Source organism: Antechinus flavipes, chromosome 4 (genome assembly GCF_016432865.1).
Source record: "Antechinus flavipes isolate AdamAnt ecotype Samford, QLD, Australia chromosome 4, AdamAnt_v2, whole genome shotgun sequence".
In the NCBI taxonomy this organism is placed as follows: Eukaryota; Metazoa; Chordata; class Mammalia; order Dasyuromorphia; family Dasyuridae; genus Antechinus; species Antechinus flavipes.
This window is the reverse complement of record NC_067401.1, coordinates 26,873,073-26,887,332: the sequence shown is the minus strand read 5'-3', so window position 1 is coordinate 26,887,332 and position 14,260 is coordinate 26,873,073. Positions and strand designations below refer to the sequence as shown.

The following is a 14,260-nucleotide window of genomic DNA, read 5'->3' as shown; positions in this document are numbered from 1 at the left end:
GAGAATGAGCAGGAACATGGTAGGCTTTTTCTAATAAGGAGATATCAGGGAGGAAGGAATGGGCACAAGGCCACCCCACTTACCTGTAGCCATCACTGCATCGAGAGGGCAAAGGGAGAAATGTAGAAAAGGAAAGGAGTTAGCAGCAGAAGCTTCTCGGAGAGGGCTGGGGAGGGGTCAGCTTGGGGCCTGGCCCGCCATATTGGGCTTCAGGACCTGGCCTATAGACAGCTCCCTGGGGAGCATCCCAGACTCATCGCATTTCCCATCAGGCCACGGAGCGGCCTTTTCTCCTGTTGGCCGAGCTGCTGCTGCTCCGACCATAGGAGGCCGGTTCCCCGGGTCAGCCACGTGCTGGTGAATCAGAACGCTGGCTAAGCCGGGATGAGGAAGCAGCAAGGGGAAGTGAGAGTAGTGGCTGCCTCAGTAACCTGGTGCAGTCCCCCAGAAAAGAGGGGCAGGGGCAGAGGAGGAGGGGAAGAGGAAGCAGCTTCGAGTCCTCTACAAGCGAGGCGGCGGCCATTCCTCAAGCAGAACGGCGCCTCTGGCTCACTCATCTCGCTCCGTGTCCTGACAGAAGCGGAATTTCAATAGTAGGAGGAGAAATTCAGGAGAAATGCGAGAAGAGCCAATGACCTACGCTGAATGTGAGGAGAGAGCCCCAAGGAATAGCTAACGAAACACTCCTCTCCAGTCATCAGTGAGGCGAGGGGCCATGGATACAGAATGGCGCATACGTGGTCAGGAGAGGTCGTTTGGTCTGCTGCTTTTGGCAAACTGAATTTTGGGTTTTTTTGGTTGATATAAGGGGAAGAAGGGAATCTAAGAGCTACATTAAGAAATGCTATGGTATAAAAAAAAAAGGGCATCCTCCCACCCCCACCCCCTGCCAAACAAAAAACAAAAAACTTTAAGAAAAGGAAAAATAAGCACCAACCCTGAAGTCAGGAGGACCTGGGTTCAAATCTGGCTCAGATACATAATACTTTCTGGCTGTGTGACCCTGGGCAAGTCACTTAACCTCATATGCCTCAGCAAGATTTAAAAAAAAAAAAAAAAAAGACTAACAATTTGATTTTCCTCTTTCCTTTTTTTAATCAGATTTACTAAGGGTTTGTCTATTTTGTTGGTTTTTTTCATAGAACCAACTCTTAGTTTTATTAATTAATTTAATAGTTTTTTTACTTTCAATTTTATTGATCTCTCCTTTTATTTTTAGAATTTCAAGTTTAGTGTTTGACTGGGGGTTTTTAATTTGTTCCTAAAAAAAAAAAAAAAAGAAAAGGAAAAATAAAATGAAATTGTGACCTACCACCCACCTCCCACCTCATCAGAGAGATGGAGCTTTGAACTTTCTGAAGGGGAAATATGGAAACTTCTAGGAGGCCCTGAAATGGTTCTCAGCCTCTTAGAGTAAAAAAACCTAGGCCCGGGGAGTCAGGAGCTGGGGGTCTCAGCCGAGAGGCCGGCCTCAGTGAGCTGCGTGACCTCCTCCCTCCCTCCACCACTCCAAGGAGCTTGGGCCAGACCAGTTCCAGAGCCCTTTTATTTCCCAGAAAAGTAAAAACCTGAGGATTCTTTTAAATGCCTGGCCCAGCTCCCCTCAGGGAAGCGCACAGTTCCAGGCAATTAAGGCAAGGGGCAAGATTCCAAGATCGTAGATTTAGAGCTGCAACGGAGCAGAGACAATCATTTCTAAGATAAGGAACTGAGTTCTGGACAGGGGCCTGAAACTGGTGTCTGGGGCAGGATTTGAATAGAGGGCTCCCTGACTCTGGGCCCAGAGCTCTAACCACTGCACCATCCGGCTGCCTCTAGATCGGGGCACACTTGGAGAAGAATCCTGAGGAGGAGGTAGCCTTGCGGGGCCCCCCGTGGTGCCCTCCACCAGGTTCAGAGGGACCCTGGGTTCTGGGGGATTTCTTTATGGAGGGGGGGCCTCTGGACAGCCGCGCGGCCCAGCAGCCTGGGGATCTGCACATTTAGTTCTGCAGTTGACTAACAAGCCCCCACTGGATCCCCCAGCAAACACCACGGCAGCCCCGTCCTGTTCTCCGGCTCAGGACAGCGGCTGCAGCTGCTCAGCAATCCTGGACTCTGGCCGAGGGCTCCTAGGCTGGGCAGGGCCAGAAAGGGCCAGGGAGGCCAGAAAGTATCAGGAAGGGCCAGGGTGGGGCAGAAAGGGTCAGGGGGACCCAGAAAGTGCCAGGGGGGCCTAGGAAGGACCGGGGGGGGCCAGGCAGGGCCAGGGAGGCCAGAAAGTGTCAGGAAGGGCCAGGGTGGGGCAGAAAGGGCCAGGCAGGGCTAGAAAGGGCCAGAGGAGCTGGGCAGGGTAGGGGGGCCAGAAAGTGCTAGGAAAGGTCAGGGTGGCCGGGCAGGGTTGGGGGGGGGAGGGGAAAGGGGGCAAAAAGTGTCAGGAAGGATCAGGCAGCCACAGCCTGAGCTGCCAATCCCATGTGTGAGAAGCCACTGCTTCCTGCTTCCTTAGGGAATCTCTAGCAAGGGTCACATTTCTCCTGGGCCTCTAATAAACAGAATTCCTCTGTTCCTTACTGGAACAGAGAGAAAGGGGGTGGGGGGACAGGCAGCTAGACAGTGAAGAAAAGTGAAAGAAAAAGAGGGAGAGAAAGAAAGAGAAGGAAAGAGAGAGACAACCTGCCCCTGTGCCGGCCCCCACGGCCCGCTTCCCTGTCTTCAGGCAGGCAGAAGCTGAGCTGGGACTCCCCCTGACTCCAAGGGTTCTGGGGGGTCGGCAGAGCCTGACGGCAGCCGGTCAGGAGGCGCCCCCCCCGGAGGTGATTCCCCTCGGCTGGAGGAGGGGCTGGGGGCAGTGGGCGGCAGCAATGGCCGAGGGGTGACCGTTTCCCGTGGCTTACCTGCCTCCTGGCTGCCGTCCGCAAGGAACTTGAGGATGTTGTTCATGGCGCCCATGTAGAAGATGAGCCGGAGCTGAGTGACGCACATGGTGACCAGGCTGAGCAGGAGGATGGGGCTGAACAGGCTGTGGATGAAGGAGGGGGCCGCTGGGGAGAAGCACAGATCAGGTCAGGCGGGAGGCTGCCGGGACCGGGAGGCCGGAGGGGGCACGACACAGGCCCGGGGTCCCAGGGGTGGGGGGCTGCCTGCTCCCCAACCGAGACCAGAAGGAGCTTCGTGCTTGCCGGCCCGGCTTCTACAGCCCCAGACTCCCTGACCCCTGCCTGGGGCCCGAGGGCATCAGCAGGAACAAGGCCGTGTGACCCCAGAGGGCCGGCCGGGGGACACTCAGGCACCTGCCACAGCCTGGCCCTGAGCGGTCGCCACCATCCAAGTTAGGTCACACTTGAGGCAGGACTCGCCCGAGAGCTTCGCTCTGACCACTACCCCACCCTGCCTCTTTTGCAGTGGGAGTCGGGAGACCTGATTCTGGTTCCAGGCCTTCTAGGCAGCATGGCCTAGAACAAACCAGGGCCCCCAGGGGCCTCAGGCTCCTCTTCCCTCCCCTCTAAGCTCTCTGTGCCCCTGCCCGACCTGCCCTTTTGTTCCCTGGCGACCCTGCCCTCGGCCCAGGGGGCCCAGTACCTGCGTTGTCGGGCTGACACTTCACCTCCAGGTCGATGGTGGACAGACACAGCTTGTTGCCCTCCTGCAGGGCCGACTGCTCCTTGGACTGCTTCATGGAGCTGCCCACACTGAGCCGCCGGCCCACTGTGGTCACCTGCTTGTAGAACTGCTTCCCGGTGATCTTGTGGTCGAAGCCCAGCCAGCTGAACTTGATCTTCACCCTGCTCGGCCCAAGGGAAGAGGGTCAGCAGTCACTGGTGCTCCCTGCCCCCACCCACCACTCATTGGTGCCCTCTGCCCCCATCTGCCAGGGCCCCCTGCCCACACCCACCACTCATTGGTGCCTTCTGCCCCCATCTGCCAGGGCCCCCTGCCCACACCCACCACTCATTGGTGCCCTTTGCCCCCATCTGTCAGAGCCCCCTGCCCACACCCACCACTCATTGGTGCCCTCTGCCCCCATCTGCCAGGGCCCCCTGCCCACACCCACCACTCATTGGTGCCCTCTGCCCCCATCTGCCAGGGCCCCCTGCCCACACCACCACTCATTGGTGCCCTCTGCCCCCATCTGCCAGGGCCCCTTGCCCACACCCACCACTCATTGGTGCCCTCTGCCCCCATTTGCCAGGGCCCCCTGCCCACACCTACCACCCATTGGTGCCCCCTGCCCCCATCTGTCAGAGCCCCCTGCCCACACCTACCACCCATTGGTGCCCCCTGCCCACGCCCCCACCCAGCAGCTCCCTCGGGCATCACTTACGAGTAGTCCATGTCCTCTGGTCCCGGGAAAGGCTCCAGGGGCCAGTTTAAGAAGCAGTTCAGGAACACCAGCCCGGCACAGCCAGCCCAGACCACCAGGATGATGATGAAGGAGACTCCCAAGTCATAGATCACCTGGAGGAATGGGACAGTGCCAGGGGAGGGCGGCGGTTAACGTGCTGGACTTGAAATCTCGCCTCAGACCCCTGCTGAGAGTCCCTCCTGCCCTACATCCCGGGGTCGGAGGCGTTGGGGGAGGGGCAGGCAGGATGAGGGCGCTGGACCAGCCGGACCAGTGGAACGGGGGCACAGACCCTGCCCCGAGGCTCCTGGCCTGTCTGACTGCTTGGGGGCTCTCTCTGAGCCTCAGTTTCCTCCTCAATAATGTCAGGATTTAGGGTCCAGACTCTTCTGGCCCGGAGAGCAGAAGCGCCCTGGCAGGTAGGGGGAAGGGAGGTGCTGGCTCTGTCAGGAGCAGTAGAGGTGCAGGGGCCGGGGGCCAGGAAGCCCCCTTCTTCCCATGTGGCCTTCCCACCCACTTTCTCCCCCATCTTGAAAGAGGGCTGGGGGGAGCTGGGCCCAGGAGGGAACCCGAGGGGCCGCCCCGTGGTCTGGGGTTCTTTGTGGATCTGCTTTGTTTTAGAGGGTTTGCCCTGAGTTGGGGAGGAGTGAGAAGCAAAGTCCTGCCCGTGGGGCAACCAGCTGAGGCCGCCTGGCGTGGCAGAGCACTCCCCTGGAGCTTGATTCAGAGCTGGGACTCTCCCCCAACGTTAGACGCAGAGGCAGGGACCCCAAGAAGCACGTTCCTCCTCTCTCCCTTCACCCCCTGCACACATCACAATGACATCAGCACTTGCTGCGCTGATCTCGGACAAAGACATGAGCTAAAATCCTGACTTTTGATGGCTCTGGGTAAGTTACTGACTTCTCGGAGGCTCAGTTTTCTCCCCCATAAAATGGGAATTATACCCGTTACATCTACCTCAAGGCTTCTGGGAGGCTTTAACCTTTAAAGCACTACAGGAGCACCCCTCACGCCGCTTCTGTTCCCAGGTGTATCCTGTTGGGCGGCTGCCCAGACCCTACCATTCTTTAGTTCCTTCTGGGGGGGGACTCAGGAGGGGAGCCAAGAGCACAGCGCTCCCCTCCCCCCCGATCCCACACGAAGCCTCACCTTGACTGCTGGGAAAGTCACCGCGGAAGAGGCGTAGGAGCCGATCATCAGGGCGATGAATGTGGACCGGAGGTCACCGAACATGTTGGGCAGCTGGAAAACAGATGGGGCCACAGTTAGGAGGCAGAGAGGGGGAGGCCGGGAAAAGGAAGATCTCCCCAGGAAGAAGAGGAGCCTGGACTGGACCTCACTGGACAGAGGGAGGGACGAATGCCATGAGAGCGCCACAAAGAACGAGGAATCAGGGAAGCTGGGTTCAAATCCTGGCTTTGATATGTGCTATGACTTAGCCCCTCTGGGTCTCAGTGTCTTCATCTGGAAAATGGGGACATAGTGGTCCTCTTGGACTACCTCTCCTAGGCCTGTCGCAAGGAAAACTCTAGAGCCGACTGTGCCTCTCTTGGGGACAGCTCTCTTGGGGACACCGAAGCAAGCCAACCCAAGAGATCGCTGTCCCTTTGTTAACAGAAAACTCCTCCCCAGCCTCGGGCTCTGGGGGCCAGTGGTCAGTGCCCTGCGCCGAGCTCTGCCTGTAGCATCGGGAAGCAGCACCTTGGGACCCCAGCCTTTCCCCGGCGTCCCCAGAACACAGTATCCTGAGGGCCGAGACCTCTCCTCAAAGGGAGTGTGGCCATAAGGAAGAATTTATTATGTGGGGCAACCAGGGGGCTCAGTGGGCAGAGCACCAGCCCTGAAGTCAGGGGGACCTGGACTCAAATTCAGATTCAGACACAACACTTCCTGGCTGTGTGACCCTGGGCAAGTCACTTAACCCCAATTGCCTCAGGAAAAAAGAAAAAAAGAAGAATTTATTTGGGAATCACAAGATACAACAAGAAATGGCAGGGCAAGAGGGGAAGGAGAATGAAGATGGTCTCCCCAAAGGAGAGGAGAAAAGGCCTCCCTTCCCCTTGTCAGAGCAGGAGCTCCTGGAGCTCTGCGGGTGCTTGTCCCACTGCCCATCAGCTTCACCTGGAGCTGGCTGCTGGGCTTCCGGATGGGGGCTTACCCGACTCTAGGAAACTCCCCAACTTGGAGGTGGGCAGCTCCCCTTTTTCCTCTCCCTCCCTCCCTCCCTATCTGCCCACATTCTCCTCCCTCTCCCAGCTAGGAGAGTTTTTGTAGCTCCTGCCAGAGGAGAAAGGAAACGCTTCCAGAGCCGAGGTGGGGGACCGCAGGTGTGGAATACTGCATGCGCCATCCCACTCGGGATGCGTCCTATAGGTTTGCTGAACTGTTCTCACCTTCACCTGCTCTTAACTTTTTTGTTTCTTTGTTACTGGGGAAAGTATAAGACAATACTTGATTGTTTTTGAACTGACAGAGATAAGGCCTGGGGCGGGGGGAGGGCCTGTTCCTTCTCTGCCACTTCAGAGTGCTGGGAAGCTGTCAGCCCAAAGCCCTACTATGTGCCACACACTGGGGATGGGCTCCCCTGTATGTGTCAGAGACAGGACTTAAACTAGAACTTCTGGGAGAAGAAAAAGATCGATACGAAATTTTTGTAGAACATTTTTGGTCCCATCGATTTGGGAACAGCTCAACCAGCTGTCATGGGGGTAACGAAATGTTACTGAAATGTAAGAAATGGCAAGAGATGGATTCGGAGAAACCTGGAAAGACTTGTATGAACTGAGGCAGAGGGAATCCAGGAAGACGATTTATAGGATGATGATGATAACAGAAAGGAAAGTCGCTCCGAAAGACTTCACGGCTCATTAATTCAATGAGCGAACCTCCTACTTCCTGGCTGAGGGCCTTGGGTACAGAATGAGATGCATTTTCGGACATGGCCAAGGTGAGGAATCGTTTTCTTTGACAAACTTATCTCTTACAAGGGAGGCCTTCTATTTGGATGGGGGAGTGAGTTAATGGGAAGTGACAGAGGTAGGGGAAAACAAGAAATAAGCAACGATATACTCTGAAGAAAATGCAAAGTTCTGGAAAGGCAATGTTGTTACTAAAATCTGACACACGCTTTTAAAGGTCAAACTATATTATCACAGCTTCCTGTCATCTCCTTTAAAAAAACAACTTCTTTGCATGTTAGAATGTTTGTGTTTGCTGATGATTAGATTCGAATAAAAATCATTTTGTTAAACGCGGGGCAGGACCTTGAATTTAGAAAAATTGGGAACCACCTGCCAAGACGACAGAACAAACTGCTTTCGATTTTGGTCCAGCAGAAGGTCTTTGGAGAGAGCAATGTCAGCATTTCACAATCCCACAAAGGCTTCCTGAGGATCATGGTCAGCTTCCCCTCTTGGTTTGGAAAAAAGCAAGATGGGAAAATTCTCTCACCACTCAGAATGAATCACCCTGAGTGTGTGTGTGTGTGTGTGTGTGAGAGAGAGAGAGAGAGGGAGAGAGAGAGAGAGGAGGAGAGAGGGTGTATGTGTGCCTGTGTGTGTATATGTGTCTGTGTGAATGTGTCTGAGTGTGAAATTCTCTCTGTGTGAAGGTGTCTGTGCATCTGGATGGGGGGGGGGAGGTACTTGACTTTCCCCTGACCTCTCACCATGGTGGGGGGGGGAGTCCCCAGCACAGCCCCCTCCTCTTTTCTCTCCCTCACCCAACCCATTCCATACCTGGAGGGAGGGGAGCAGGTTGCACCCTCCAACCAATCAGAGAACAGAGTAAAGTCAATCACCAACAAAAGACACGGAGCGAGAGGAGAGAGCTTACTGTCTGACCCAAGGCCACCTCACCCTGCTTCCTCCCTGGAGGCTCAGGATCTGGGTTCAAACCCTGCCTCTGAGACTCAGCACGTGGGCAGGTGTCCTACAGTTATGGGGTTGATTACGGTGATGTCCTGGCTATGACCCTATGAACCTGGGTGACCTTGGACTTGAAAGTCCCTGGGCTTTAATTTCCTCATCTGTCAAATGGCAAATTTGGACCCGCTGCCTCCGAGGCCCTTCCAGGCCCAGCTCTCTGGGCATCCTGGGGCAAAGGATTGGCAGCTGCCTCCATCCAGGTGCCACAAGTTTGGGACTGAACACGAGGCTTCCCTCCCATGTCCGCCGATTCCTTTTCAACTAAACACGGAGGTGGGTCATCACCCACCGGACCCTGGGCCACTAACTGCGTGATTGCTTTCCTTGCTTTAAAATCCACTCTGACTTCCTTTGCTGCCCCCTTGCCACTATATCTTTTTTTTTTTTAAAAAGCATCAAAGGAAAAGGATGGAGGCAGCTGAAGGCCAGAGCCCCGGATCCTCACCCTCCTCAGGAGAGCTTCACTCTGACTCCATGTTCTGAAAGAAGTCCCTTCTCCAGCCCCCTCACCCCTATTGGGCAGACCTGTTGGCCCTCCCCTCCCCAGCCTTCCCAGAGGTTCTGCTTCTCACCTAACAGCCCTCTCCTCCACAAAAGTGGCCATACAACTATTAAGTACCTACTAGGTACATCTGAATAATAGAAATGCGAAGCCCCTGCCTTCAAGGAGCTTACAATCTATGGGCTATGGGGACGGAGAGGGCAGCGTAGGTATGGGAAAAACAGAGATGAGAGAACTCTGGACCAATGCCGGGAAGCAGAGGAAATGGGCCCGGGGGTTAGTGAGCATGGATGAGAAAAAATGACAAGCCTTATTTTCACTAATTCTAGCTAAAATTTAGTGTTTCCTTCAGTTATGAATTAAAAAGAACCTCCTCCATTATTCAGAGAAGGAGCTTCACCAGCTCCCCAAAGGGGTGAATGGCCCAACAAGTCAGGAACCCCCACGACCTTGTGGGTTGTGAGTTCGCTTGCCAGGATATATTAGGATGGAATTTGAACCCAGGACTCCTGTGCTCTGAGATCAGCTCCCCAGTCACTAAGCAACACTGCCTCCCTTCAATCCACACAGAACTTATACCAGGTAAAGATGTGTCTTCCCCACCTGGGTGGGCATTAATGTCTCCTCGGGCCAGTTTAGGGCTGTACGGAGTGGGGGACGATTGGCTCACATCTTGCCAGGCCTTCTAAGGGCTGGCGTCCTCCCCAGGACAAGCAGCTTGGCCACCGGACAGAAGATGCTGAGCGGCTTCATGTGCCTGCTGCCTGGCACGTCAGAGGCTGGGCTCAGCCCCACACTCTCAAAGGAACCCGCTCAGCAACAGCCACTTCCTGCTTTCTTAGAATCTCGGCATCGACTCTCCCGGCTCTGTCAGGGTCCTCGGGGACTTCCGGAGCCATCGACACTCCAGGCCCCAGTCAGCCGACTTCCACGGGGTGAATCAGCCCAGCTTTCGCCAGCCCCCCCTGCCAGGGACTGGCTGTTCTATCCCGGGCCCTGCTCACGCTGGAATGCCGGTGACTCACTCCCTCGCAGGCAGCCTCTCGAGAGCTCTCAAGAGCTGTAAACAGGCACAGTCAGCCTGACCTTCTCAGAGGGAAGTAAACAGCAAGTCTGGCCCCTCTCCCGGCTCTGCAACCGCTCAGGGTGACTTCCAGCCCCTCCCCACGGCAGTCCTGGGCCCTATCCCATGATCCCAGAGGGCCATGGGCACCTGAGGAGAGGGAGAAAGGCCGGCACCTTCCGTGCAGCTGAGAACCTCGGAGAGCTGCCCGGAACACGCAGGGGTCAGTGACCTGCCTGGGCTCACGTGGTCACAGGGCATCAAAGACGGCCTTCCCAAAGCCCACTGCCAGCTTTCCATCCTCTCGACACCTAAATTCAACCCCAGGTCTGACAGATGAGGGAACTAAAGTTCGGTCGCATGGAGTGCCTTCCAGGAGGTCCTGGCAGCTGCAGGAGAGAGCCCACCAGCCCAGGGCCCGAGGAGGCACGCAGGGCAAGGATCTGTAAACCTGAAAGCACTCTAAGGTGCTGGCCACGACCGTCATACAGCGAGCTTAGGAGACTCCCAGCCACAGAACTTTGATCCGAGTCTAAGAAAGGAGGTTTAGAGTTTTTTTTTTTTTTTTTTTTTTTAAAGGCACCGGCAGCACAGTATGGTGCAAAGACTTAGGGTCTGAGGTGCTGGGTTCCAATCCTCGCTCAGCTGTTTACCTGTGGAACCTTGGTCTAACTCATTTCACGTCCCTGACTCGGTTTCCTTGTCTATAAGATGAGGGATGCGCAGCAACAGCAACCACACAGGTCTGCTCAAGAACCAGCAAGAACCCCAGGACAAACTAGAAACAAACTCCCGGGTTTGGCCTTTCTACAAAGAGTCCCAGTTTACTCCCTGTCCCCAGCCTTCTGTTTCACCCAAGTGGCCTCTCCAGCATTGCCCTGCTCCCCGCCCCCCCCCGCCATGATCCCAACACCTTCTTTCCCCACCTCCACTGCTCGGGATCCTTTCACGGCATCACTTAACTGGCCCCTTCCTCCAGGACGCCTGTCTGCACACCCCCAGTGGTGAAGACTTCCTTCCAGGCCCTCCTTCCCCCTATCTGCTGTGTACAGACGTTTCATTTGCTCTGGGTGAAATAGTTTCTTCCCAGGAAGCTCCTTGAAGCCGGGGGCCCTGGTAGTTAGGGAACAGCAGAGCGCATAGAGCCCTGGACCTAACTGGCGGTCAGGAAAATCTGAGTTCAAATCCTGTCTCCGACACTGGGCAAATCCCTTGACCTGTTTGATCCATTTCCTCAGCTGGAAAATGGGGATCATGCTAGCCCCCACCTGCCGGAGCTGTTGGGGATCAACAAGATAACACTGTACGGCGCTCAGCACAGCGCCGGCGCACGCGTGAGTACTGGGCTGCTGCTGCTGCTGCTGGGGCCGGTGGCGGTAGGAGCAGCAGCAGTCGCAATACGGACGGCAACAGTAGCAGCAGGAGTGATACCAACGGCAACAGCGGCAGGAGTGATAGTGCCAGCAAGTAGCAGCAGGAACAGCGACAATAACCCCAGGAAGAGTAATAGTAATAGTGATAGGAACAGCAGGAGCAACAGTAGTGATAGTGTCAGCAAAGTAGCAGCAGGAACAGCAACAGTAGCAGCAGGAGTAGCAATAGTAACCCCAGGAAAAGTAATAGTAATAGTAATAGTGATAGGAGCAGCAGGAGCAACAGTAGTGATAGTGCCAGCAAAGTAGCAGCAGGAACAGCGACAATAACCCCAGGAAGAGTAATAGTAATAGTGATAGGAGCAGCAGTAGCAGTAATAGGAATAGCAGGAGTAACAGTAGCAACAGGATTGAAGAAATAGTAGTAGCAGTAGTGATAATAACAGTAGCAACAATAGAATTAGTGATAGTAACCCCTGGAGGAGGAGGAATAGGAGCAGCAACAACAGTAGCAGCAGCAGCAGTAAAAGTAATAGTTACAACAGGAGTAGCAGCAACAGTAACAGTCATAGTAGTGATTGATAGTAACAACAGGAGTAGTAGTAATAATAATAATAGCCCAATAAGAGTAACAGTAACAGCAGCAGCAGCAACCACAGAACTGGCAGAAGCAGCAGTGACAGGAGGGCAGGGGCCGCTGCCGCAGCAGGGATGGTGGCAGGAGCAGTGTTACTTGGGACTTTGGAGTCTCCATCTGTCACATTTTATGATTGGGATACCTGCCGGCTAAATCCTCCCGGATTGGATTGAATTGAACGGATCTGCCTCAAGTGGTAAATGGAACATGAGAGGCCCAAAGGTCCCGCCCCGGGTCTGCCCAGGGGCCCAGGCAGGAAGTCTCCAAGGGAGACCCAGGGGCCAGAGGCTCCTCTGACACAAGCAGGGGAGCCAAGCCCAGGGAATGAGGCTGTGTCACCTGGAGAGACTTGCACACGCCCAGTGTTTGTGTGAGTGCCCACACAGGCAGGGATCCAGGTGCCAGTCTGGACAAGCCAACCTGGCCAAGCTGTACTGTTTCATAACTCACAGCTGGGAGTCTGGGCCAAGAGCTCCGTCTCACAAAGACCCCGTGGTCACCCTTGGGCCTGCCTGATGAGCAGTTTCCCAGCTGCTGCTGGGAAGGACTGGGAAGGGTGGGATGGGCAATAAGACCGAGGCCTGCAAGGACCCCTGCCCCAAGTGCCCGATTCCCACACTAATCCCCCCTGCTGAGTCAGGTGCTTTAGCAAAGCCTCCGCGGCAGTGTTCTGGCTAGGAGCAGAGACCTGGCAGCAGCTTCTTTGGGGCCCCAAGAGGCAGAACCATGGACCAGAAGTCCAAGGAGGGTTCTTGGGAGACTGCAGAGTGAGGGGACATGGACCGAGAGCTTGGCTCTGCTGCTGGGACATCCATACCCTGGATTCTTCTATTGTTCGGTCCTTAGCTGCCGTATGTACGAGACTGCTACTCGGCTGCCATTGGGGCGGCTGAGTGGTGCAGTGGATAAAGCCCTAGGCCTGGGACCAGGAAGCCCTGAGTTCAAATCTGGCCTCAGACAATTACTAGCTAGGAGGACTTTGGCCAAATCACATCACCCTACTTGCTTCAGTTTCCTTATCTGTAAAATGAACTGGAGAAGGAAATGACAAACCACTTCAGTATTTCCACCAAGAAAACCCCAAAGGGATTACCAAGATTTGGATGGGATTAAAATGATTGAACAACAACAAAACTCAGTGGCTAAGAGGGAATAACAATTTACCACTATGCCATAATCCCCACACCCCCTGGCTCCTTGTTCTCCCTGGGTTTTCTACTCCACTTCAGAACTACCAAAACTTTGCTTCTCCCCACAATCTGTGCCTCTGATCCCCTAGACATTGGGCAGAAAGGTTGCTGAGGCTGTGCTTCTGGTCACAGACGGGATACCCGGAAGCCCGGGACAGCCGAAAGCCCTTGGGCCCAACATCCTGGAAGACTCAGTTCCTTACTTTCCTCTGGTAGCCGCCTAAGGGAACTGCAGCCCCTCAGAGAGGAAAGCCCAGAAGGTTCCGAAGGAAGCCAAGGGGGCCGAATGGCACTTTTCCAAAAGCTGCCATCCCCCTCTCTCAGACACGCCAGTGGGGAGCTTCAGTCTGGAGCCCACTCTGCTCACTTTCTGCCCTCCTGGTCTCAGTGGGAAGTCAGACCTTTTTCATTAAGAAACTGGGCAGCTCTTAGGACCCTCCCCTCCCCACTCACACTCCACGCCCCTGCCAGGTTTTCATCCCAGAACTCCCTGTTCCACCCACACTGACAAAGGTCAGAGTAATGAGGTGGAAAAGAGATTTTCAAAATGTTGGCTGCATCAGCTTCCATCTCTAAGCAACAGAGGCTCCAGATTGCACCGGGCTAGCTGCACCCACTGGGCCATGTTTACGCGCCCATTGATGAGCTCCACCAAAGTGCTAAATTGTATAAACGGAAGGAATTAAGCAAACAAACCAAAGTGCACTCCCAGATGGAGGAGAAGCGGCTATGGGGCAGCTCGGCGCTTTAGGAGAGGCCCTGGGGCGGGAGTCCTGATGGGGCCCAAACACAGCTGGAGGCCAAAGGGGCAAGAGAAGGGGCTCCAAGTCACAGGGCCTGGCTTCAAACCCTACCTCTTGTGCTTATGGTCTATGTGGCCACAGGTGAGTAATTCTACCTCCCTGGGCCTCAGTTTCCTTATCTGTAAAAGACAAAATAATCTTTGAGGTCCCTTCTGGCTCCCGAGCCACAATCCTAATTCCTTCCCTCCCTGGGCCTCAGTTGCCTCATCTGTAAAAATGAAAAGGTCAGACTGGACAGACTGAGGATCGAGCATTCGCCACTCCCAGGGCTTTGGACGTGCTCCAATATGCTGGGAGACTGAGATCGGCCACGAGGTCTAGATACACAGCAAGAGATCCTGGAAAAGCTGGAGAGAAATGATGCTGAAACCATAGGTGTCTGCCAGGACAAGGCCGTGGCCTCTCACGTTATTCTAAAGTGTCCTCTGCTTGCCTCTAT

General features: G+C 55.0%; 1 protein-coding gene across 3 annotated transcripts in view; it reads right to left on the bottom strand.

Moving 5' to 3' along the window:
- The window catches only part of SLC43A2 (solute carrier family 43 member 2), a 47,931-nt gene that overhangs the window by 10,116 nt on the left and 23,555 nt on the right, over nucleotides 1–14,260 (bottom strand). For all 3 annotated transcript variants that reach the window (XM_051992185.1, XM_051992184.1, XM_051992186.1), the window contains 4 exons: nucleotides 5,477–5,569; nucleotides 4,304–4,437; nucleotides 3,562–3,764; nucleotides 2,877–3,023 (listed from right to left, as the gene is read on the bottom strand). In XM_051992185.1, the coding sequence (XP_051848145.1) occupies nucleotides 2,877–3,023; nucleotides 3,562–3,764; nucleotides 4,304–4,437; nucleotides 5,477–5,569 (577 nt within the window). The remainder of the gene's footprint in view (nucleotides 1–2,876; nucleotides 3,024–3,561; nucleotides 3,765–4,303; nucleotides 4,438–5,476; nucleotides 5,570–14,260) is intronic.